The following is a 9,865-nucleotide window of genomic DNA, read 5'->3' on the forward strand; positions in this document are numbered from 1 at the left end:
AAATTTCATTCAGTTGTTTTTGCGTGAAAGAGCAACAAACACACATCCTTACAAACTTTCGCATTTATAATATTAAGTAGGAAGTAAGATAGTAGGATAGTAGGAAGTAGGATAGTAGGATAGTAGGATAGGGAGTAGGATAGGATAGTATAGGATAGAATAGTAGGATAGTAGGATAGGGAATAGGATAGGATAGGATAGAATAGTAGGAAGGATAGGATAGGATGTCACATTTGCAAAGCGTTCGAATGGTATAAAACGGTAGAAGGGGAGTCACCATGGCGTAGTAGACGGTGCCGTAGGCGACGGGCACGGTGGCGGCCTCCTCGAAGGTCCACTCGTCGGGCACGCTCCAGCAGAGCGCGCGGTCGCCGCGCACCATGTTCGCCATGCCGCTGTTCTTCACCATCGCCATCACGCGGGACCCGCTGCAACCGAGCTGCTGCTTCACTCTCGGCTTTTGATACGTTCACACGCTCGGTGCGGCTTGGCAAGCCTACCAGCTCCGAGCTTTCGTAAGCGATTGGTTTACAGGCTTGCGAGGGCGTTACTTTAAAATTTGCTTCGTTTGATCGGAGTCCAGAAACAGACACTGGCTCGGGTCGGCCGCAAGCTCGCACAAGCCAAGCCAAACATAGATTTACACGCTTGTGTTTGTGGTCGTTTGTCGAGACTTGCCAAGCGTGTAAACGTACCAATAGGTATGATGGATTTATTTTTACACATAAATGCTAATGTGCGTTCGTTTGTCTTTTATTTTATTGTTTGTTTTAATACCACCACCGTCGCCATGATAAGTGCTCGGGTGCAATGGTCAAGTGATGTTTGATATTTGAATTTAGAACATGGAAAGATGGAAGGAGAATACTATAGTAGTAAGTCTTTAAAACATGGAAGAACGACATTTTAATTTGGTAAGACTTCTGTCCAAAAGAATAAATAAGAATTTTCGTAAATAGCGCTTCCTTACTAAAATTATCACACTTAGCGGATAAACTCCAAAAAAAGTTACTTAAAAAAGCTGAGAGCTTCGTCTGTGAGAGATGTATTTTATAAATGTTATTCTACGGATAGATACTTTATATTATTAGTCAAATCAAACGGAATTGTTTAATGTTCACTTACCACTAAAGAATCATTATTACCAAGTACGAGGATGAAATCAGATCTATTTTATATTATAATTTTCACGACTAACCAGCAAATTGAAACGAAATGTATAACTTACTTGGCCGTTCTACCAACAATTTCGAACCCTTGCACGCACTCCTGCGCAAGCCGACCGCGCGCCACTGCGTCGACTGTCACACGCCCCATGGCCGTCATCACGTCACGGAAGTTTAGCGCTGCGCAGTATACCTGCAATTTATTTTATTTAAATATAATGAAGATAATCTGTTGAATACGAGTATTTTTTGGACTATGAAAATATAAGACATATTTTATATAAAATATACCAACTGTGCAAATTTATTGCTATAAAATTAATAAATTTACAATCAAATAGAGCCCTGCTTATTAAACTTATGAATGACCCTGGAGATTTTTTACATCTATAACATTATTTATAATTTTTTGTGGTCCTTCCTATGTTTTATAGGACTCTATGATCTAAAAAAAACAAAATCTAAAACCTCTACATTCAGTATAACATTTAACCGACTTACATGAATGAGCACGTGCTCCGGGTTCTGGAATACTTCGTTCTCTCTGATTGGTCCTTCGAGCCATCTGAGCGACGACAGATCTCCAATAGTAACTGTATTCACGAAGGCGTGGTTGGCGCGGACTGTTTCCAAGTCACCTAGCAGCAAGTGCCTGTAGGTTCCCCATTGACCCTAGAAGTCGTATATTATAAATTTTTAGCATTTATGTTTGATGATGATGAATGACTTTGTAGTCAGTGAGTGTTACTGGATATTTTAATTAAATGTGAATTAAGAAAGATTATAAACATAGTTTAATACTATTAATTATTCATTTAAAGTTTGGCTGTAGCATTTACAATTTTTATCATGACCAAAATTTGTGCTCTTTTTTGATAATGATCAACTTTACAATAATCTAATCAACACGAGATTTGAAATTTCTTTTTTTTTTCTTTTTTTATACCCATACTCGAAAAAAGCTGAGCCGTTTTTGATAATTTTAATTGTGATGCATTCACAACAGTCCAAGAACGGTGTAATACTCACATCCTGATACACATTGATAGCCATATCCTTATCCAATTGCTCTTCATAGAACTCCAGATCAGGGTTGAAAGCTGGTGCTGATGGATCAGCGATCAGCAGCCCGTATACAATCTCACCACCTGGCTCCTTGCGCATACAGTTGACCAGACCCAGCAAACCGTTGAGCGGCTCATCTTGACTATAGATGACCAGCTTTTGTCCATGCTTGAGTTCCTCTTTGACTTTATCTATCCATGCGTAGCTCTGGTCGGCTGTGACGATTTTGATGAACTTCGCCGGCTTGGCACCGACTCGCTTTCTGAAGAGGACCAGGTATTCGACGCCCGTGTCTTGTATAGTGAGGATGTCGTATTTGTCGGAGTGCTCCTTGATGTCGGGGCGGGTCTTCTCGCGGGAGATGAGGAAACACTTGTCCCGGAGGGTGGATGCTGCTTGTTGTAGGATCTGGAGGGTTACGTGATTGTTTTACATAATAAGAATATATTTTTTACCATTTTGTAAATAAATACAACAAATTGTTAATTCAAATAAATTAGGTTGGAAGTGTAGATTTAGATTTATGAGGGAAACTTTATTTTTGTCTTGGGAATTTTTTTTTCATTTAATTTAGAATATGTTTCTTTGTCATAAATTTATTTAACCCATAAGCATTATCGAATCATATTATCATTTAAATAATTATAGAAAAAATAGCCGTAAATGGCTATAATGACCATATTTTTCTTATGTTTATATCCTTACTACCCTACTGAGCTCTTACCTCAGGCCTTCCAAACAGATTAGCACCAATGAACAGCACCGTGTTAGACTCTCCAGATATCTTCTTGTTCTCAACAGTGATATAGGACGGCATTTCCACAGCATCTTCAGAGATGACCAGCAGTTCCGGCTGCACCAACGGAAGGTCACCGAGCATGTCACCGACTTTCTCCAGAAGCGGTTCGTAGCCGTTGTTCTTGTATTCCTCATCGACCAGTTCGATACTCTTGACTTTGTATGTTTGTACGTTTTCGAGGATCAGTTGGATGTTCGCGCGGAGGATGTCTTCAATCTGTTAGATTGTTTTCATATTTATGAAATCTATAATCTAATATATATGCAAATTTTTTAGAATTATAATTAATTATTTCCTGATATGAAGATCTGATTTGTTAATTTTTTTTCAACAAACTTACCGCCATCTTTGTCTTTCCAAAGTTAGGGACGAACTCATTCTTCTCCAGTACCGGGATTCCGAGAGGAATCTTCTTAGAGATTGGTGTTGCGTGCAGACCACGGATCTCAACACCACCAGCCCTATTTTCATATTAATTTCAATACTTTAAAGTGCATTCAGAAAAATCTAGCGTAAGATAAAATTCGTTTCATTCCGGTTAGAGGAAGTAGATACTTATGATAAAAAATACCTTAATATTCTTTATTTCACATAAATTAAAGTTACCAATATCAAAAGGAAACTATACTACTTGACTTTGTCCAATGGACAAAAATAATTTTGAGCCCTAAAAAGCTACATAACACACTTCCACCCAGAACTGACCTGATAACATCCACATCCGGATACACCCTGACCTCAAAGGACTGCCTATTCGAGTCCGGGTTCATCTTGGACACAGCGTCATAATGCATAGTCGCATCTATAGACAACTTCTCGATCCTGGTGGGCACAAAGAGACCTCTGGTGTCGTTGCCCACAATGCGCAGTTGCAACATGCAGTCCATGAAGGTGACCCAGTTGTTGACCCACGCGAGCCGCCCGCGGGTGCCCTCTATGTTGCAGCCGATGACTCCTCGGAAGAGGCCACTGGTGGAAAAGTTCACAGTAATAATAAGAAAATAATAAATATTACTAAAATTGCTTAATTGTCATGTTAAAAATATATTATCATTTTATACTGAATATCATAATGCTACCTGATATATCATAATATTCTACTAATTTTATTAACGTGAAAGTTTGTTTGGATGGATATCCATTTGTTACACTTTGCGTGAAAGAGAAGAAACCACTGAACGGATTTTGATGATACTTGGCAGTGATATAGCTTAAATGTCAGAGAAACCAGAAACAGCGCAGAACATCAAGCACACATACGTGGTGTATGTGTGCTTGATACACTATTGTCCCTACCGTACAAAGTTAAGCAAAATGTTACAAAAACCTATCATCCAGACTCTCTCTCTCTCTGTCTCTCTCTCCCTCAGACTCACCTGTACTGGTAGCCCCTCAGCCGCAGCTCCTTGTAGAAGTCCTTGGTGAGCATGTGCTTGACGTTGGGCCCGCTGGCCTCGGGCGCCGGCTGCAGCTGGCGGTACTCCCGCCCCACGTTCTTCTTGGCGTAGATGCGCCCCGTCACTATGGACGCGCCGCTCTCTACGATCTGGTGGGGTTTTGTGGATTTAAAAAAAGAAAAAAAAAACATTTATTTATACAAGGTAAAAAAAAAAAATAATTTGTATAAAAGGGATTGAAAGAAAGAAAGAACTTTTATTCGATCTTAAAACACACATGCACATCCTATCTTATCCTATCCTATCCAACTAATATTATACATGCGAAAGTTTGTAAAGATAGAGATGTAGAGAAAACTACTGAACCGATTGCAATGTAATTTGGTACGTAGACAACTGGACAACTAAAAAAAACAGGAATAACATATAGGCCATTTTTATCCGATATTCCTACGGGATATGAACTTACGCGGGTTAAACCGCGGAGCGCAGCTTGTTATAAACAATGGGCGTGCAACTTGTACAGATATTAAAAAAAAACAAATTTTACATGACTCGAAAAGGTTTATGTGCGACTCAAAAAGGCTCATTGATTTAGCTGTATTGTCACGTACACTTCAAAGGCTATTTCTATCTGCTTTCTCATTTTTATCTCTATTGTGTCATAGAGAAAAGTTTATTTTTTGATATGCGTAAAGCAACAAAACACAAGCCTCCTCTTTAAATAACGTTTGTCAAAAATCCTATTTTTATTAAGAAACCTCAATAAATCAGACAAAAATTCCCAAAAAATTACCTCGAAATTGCCGCTGCCCTTCTGTATCATAATGACGAACTCCAAGTTGCCCTCTTTCGGAATATTAGTGGCCCTCTGGAATCGAACGTTCTCGAACACCACAGAGACCTCAGTGAACAGCTCTCCCATCATCATGCCGAGGGTCTCCCAGGCAAGCACTAGGTATCCCGTGGCGGGGTATAGGTTACGACCTGGGAATGTTTTTTGGTTTTAGAATCATTTTTAAAATAATTTTCCTGATTAAAAATTGGGTTTTAATTACACATTGTTATTTATGTGACCTTTAAATTGACTGGATAATCTGTTATACTACAAACAATTGTATGTCATGCAATGTTTATTTGAAAGATAGATTTGAGCTATATAACAATCGAAGTTTTTTATATTATCCTTAAAAGTAAGCATATAGTTAAATTCGTATCCATCACTTCTAAAAGTTCCTTTTTATTTGTTTAAATTATATTGAAATATAAAGCACATCAATTTCAATATTTGTGTTTATGAATTGTGTAAATTTACACAGATAGTTGAGTCTATTTCAAGATTCAATTCTCTGTTGTTTGTACTTATAATGAATTTTGTTTTATCTATATTTTTATACTAATAATATAGAGAAGAGATATATATAAGCATGTTTGTGATGTTTTCATACAAAGATTTCCAGACCGATTTCAAAAACTCTTTCACCTTTGGAAAACTGCACTTCACTGAGTGACATAGACTATAAGTACCATATCTTAATAAATATACGAGTTACTTGAGCTTACCGTCAACAACGTGTCCCACCATGTATTCACTATCTTCATCAGCAATGGACATTCTCACTGTTCTCTCACCAGACTTCATCTTTTCTTGTGCTTTATATGACGTCACATACCTTTCAAGTGATAAAACCTTTGTGAGTATGTTTTACTTATTTTCATTACTTTATAATAATGGCTTTGTGGCTATATGTTACATTAGTGTTGTTTTAACATTTTATATTTTATTGATACGCAATAAAGTTAATTTTTGAATCAATGTCCTAGAAACAAAGGAGGTTCTAAGAACCTCGACAGTCGACAGATTTTTTTTTGGGGTTTTGTAACTCCATAACCCTTTTTTATGTCATGAGCGGCAACTGAGCTGGAAATTCCCCTGATGGTAGGCGATCACCACCACCCATGAAGATTCGTAGAGGTAGTGCCTCTACGAATGTGCTACCCGCTTTTAGAGGAAAAAGGGTACCTAAGGTTAAGATTGATGACTGAAAAGAAGGAATGGTTTGGGTAGGGTGGGGAAAAGGAAACGGGCCTGAAGAAACTCCGTGGATTTGCAATAGATTGATATGATTCTTTTTTTATTTCGAAATAAAAACTACATCTTCAATGAAACATTTAGACCAACATTATATTATCTAAATGCTAGACAATTTCATAAAATATCACATGATTCTTTTTTTATCTTAGCAATATATTATTAAGAGCACTTTACCTAAATATAACGTTACATTGCAAAAATATATATTGTATGTTATTGTGTTAAAAAACAACCAATTACTTATTTCCACTGTTTATCTTTTCTTGTTAAAATAAAAGCTTTATTTTCAGCATCATTTTCACATCATACGTGATATTATTATGTTGTTTCTTATGTCAATATCGCTTTGAATTACATTGTGATTATTGTGTGTTGCTTTCGGACATTTTTATTGGTACCCACATTATTTCCTATGAATAAATCTGTGTAATCTTGATACAAAATGTATCCGAATTGAAAAATTCTCCATATCGAAAAATAGCGGTAAATGAAGTGTAAACATCACATGCATTGAAAACACGGCAGAGTCAAAGAACGCAGCGGATCACCAGCTATTTGTTTGCGGTCCCCTGATTGATGGGGCGCTATTAATAACAGTTGGACTCTTTATTGCATGGTAGCGTATGAGTTAGGTACCGTATTGTTGTGTATTTATATGATCCTAATAATATTATAAACCATAAATTCGTTAGTATGGATGAATGTATGTATGTTACTCTTTCACGCGAAAGCAGGTTATCGTGTCAATATGAAATTTGGTACAGATATAGATTGTCTGGCTACTGTTACCCGGGTACCACACGAGTGATGCCACGAGTTTCAGCTAGTTAATATATATGTTTAAAGATAATCTTATATTTATATCTATTGAAAAAGGTTGCTCAAACTTGGATAGGAGAAGTTTAAAATTACAAAATTATATAATCACTTTGTTCTCGAATATTCATAGAGCAAGCGGGCATGAGAATGAGTTAATTGGAACTTTTCAAATGATAAAGCACCGGTATTCCGATTTAAAAGTTCATTCAATTCTTATAGTCCTTTAAAAGAGTGTAGTATTAAGAAATTAATAAAGAAAGTTACAGTAATTTCCAATATCAATTCACATTCCATTTACATTAAAATATCCTATGATAAATAAACACCAGCAGCTCCTAAACTGCTAAACCAGTTTCGGCCAACGCGTAAAGAGTTTGCGGCGACCTACGGAGCGTCGCAATAAGTGATGAAAAATGAGTTGTGTCCCCGTTTCCCGTTTGACCCGATATTATGATTCGCCGGATTTTCTGTCACATTCAAAACATGTAAATGGTTTTGATACTTTTAATTTGTCATTTGTATATTGATAATATTTCGTGTGACATTCAGAACAAGTAAATAGTTGTGATACTTTTAATTTGTCATTAGTACATTAAGTCACATTTCGTGTCACATTCAGAACAAGTAAATAGTTGTGATACTTTTAATTTGTCATTAGTACATTAAGTCACATTTCGTGTCACATTCAGAACAAGTAAATAGTTTTCCAGTCCGTACTGGTTTATGTATGACCTTCAAGACATATAACATCTCAGTCTCCAGGTGACCACGCTCGCTGTTAAGTTAATACTCGCGTAAAATCAAACACAATAAAAGTAAATAGTTGTGATACTTTTAATTTGTCATTTGTAAAGCGCATATTTAGTCATTTGTAGGTATATGGTACGCTCAAAAACTGAAAGGGCTCATTGAGCAAATACTACAGTGGCCAGCGAGTGCCAGTAACGATGATATAATGTATTGGTTTATTTGTTCTTTATCAAAGGTTCGTTAGATTTTCTGTCACATTCTCAATATGTTAAATCAGATTAACATTTCAAATTTTATTGTAAAATTGGTTTAAAGAAAATTGACAAATTTTTAGTGGCTATAGAGAAATTTATAATGTGTGGGAGTCGAGCACGGTTTGGTACGAATTGGGCCAGCTAGCACCGGGGAAGTACCACACACACCCCCACCGAAGACTGACGTGAAATAGTAGCATGCTACTGTGTTTCGTTAGGTGAGTGGGGGAACCGGAGGCCCGTTTCTCTTACCCCACCGTTCCCAGTCCATTCCCTATTTTCAGTCTTCAGTCCTTTTCATATACCTTGCCCATTAAAAGCAGGCAGTTCATCCGCAGAGGCACTGCCTCTGCTCTGTCCAAGGGTGCTGGTGACCGCCTACCATCAGGCGAACCACCAGCTCAATTACCAGCTATGACATAAAAATAAAAGCAAAAGTAATACAATAATAAAATGGCGGGTACTCACCAGTCCTCGCTGTGCTCCCACTCGACGAGGTGCGAGAGCATGGGCGTGCCGAGCGACACGGGGAACGCCACGGGCGGGTATATAGCCGCCAGCTTCGGGTTCAGACCGGCTTCGTATAGTCTGTGGAAATGGTTTGATTCATAATTATTTTTTACAAAACATCTGAAATGGTCCCATAAACATTTTGTTTAGTTTTCCGGCTTAGTAAAGTAAAAAGTTTCATTTTCATTTATGGGACAAGGTATAAGCTTTTACAATAAAATTCCTTATAAAATTAAATCATTTGGTAGTGCTAAATTCAAAAACTATATTAAAAAATGTATTAGTTCAGAGAGCCTTAATGAATATATCGAAGATGAAAATCGACGGAATGTTGTCGATTAAGAAGCACAGGTCAGTTCATTGGCATCATAGTTATGAACATTATATATTATGTATGACTAAATCGTAAAATTGATTTTATTAAAAAAATAAAAAAACAACCACAGAGTTTCTTGCTGGCTCTTCTCTGTAGAAACTGTCTTTTGAACCGGTGGCAAAAATAAAAACTATGTAATGACAATGCATAAGTGCTTCTATAAGAATTCTAATTGAATAAATAATTGTTTGAGTTATAGTTTGAGTTTTGACAACTTGTAATGTTTGTGTTTAGTGTAATGTTAGTGTACTGTTGGTATTTAGTGTGATATTAGTGCACTCTTTGTGCTTGGTGTAATGTTAGTGTATTGTTAATGTTTAGTGCAATGTTAGTGTAATGTTAGTGTATTGTTAGTGTAATGTTAGCGCAATGTTAGTGTAATGTTAATGTATTGTTAATGTTTAGTGCAATGTTAGTGCAATGTTAGTGTAATGTTAGTGTAATGTTAGCGTAATGTTAGTGTAATGCTAGTGTATTGTTAATGTTTAGTGCAATGTTAGTGTAATGTTAGCGCAATGTTAGTGTATTGTTAGTGTGATATTAGTGTAATATTAGTGTAATGTGAGTGTAATATTAGTGTAATGTGAGTGCACGGTTGGTGTTCAGTGTAATGTGAGTGTAGTGCTGGGGGGGG

The 9,865-nt window shown here is 36.9% G+C and overlaps 1 protein-coding gene across 1 annotated transcript in view; it reads right to left on the reverse strand.

Moving 5' to 3' along the window:
- LOC119834958 (fatty acid synthase) overlaps nucleotides 1-9,865 on the reverse strand; it is a 44,869-nt gene that overhangs the window by 12,470 nt on the left and 22,534 nt on the right. Inside the window, 12 exon segments of the mRNA XM_038359523.1 lie at nucleotides 278-428; nucleotides 1,229-1,359; nucleotides 1,668-1,838; nucleotides 2,196-2,639; nucleotides 2,956-3,246; nucleotides 3,371-3,491; nucleotides 3,736-3,999; nucleotides 4,407-4,576; nucleotides 5,224-5,414; nucleotides 5,991-6,100; nucleotides 8,814-8,975; nucleotides 9,640-9,678. Of these exon segments, the coding sequence (XP_038215451.1) occupies nucleotides 278-428; nucleotides 1,229-1,359; nucleotides 1,668-1,838; nucleotides 2,196-2,639; nucleotides 2,956-3,246; nucleotides 3,371-3,491; nucleotides 3,736-3,999; nucleotides 4,407-4,576; nucleotides 5,224-5,414; nucleotides 5,991-6,100; nucleotides 8,814-8,975; nucleotides 9,640-9,678 (2,245 nt within the window).

This window comes from Zerene cesonia, chromosome 2, assembly GCF_012273895.1.
Source record: "Zerene cesonia ecotype Mississippi chromosome 2, Zerene_cesonia_1.1, whole genome shotgun sequence".
NCBI lineage: Eukaryota > Metazoa > Arthropoda > Insecta > Lepidoptera > Pieridae > Zerene > Zerene cesonia.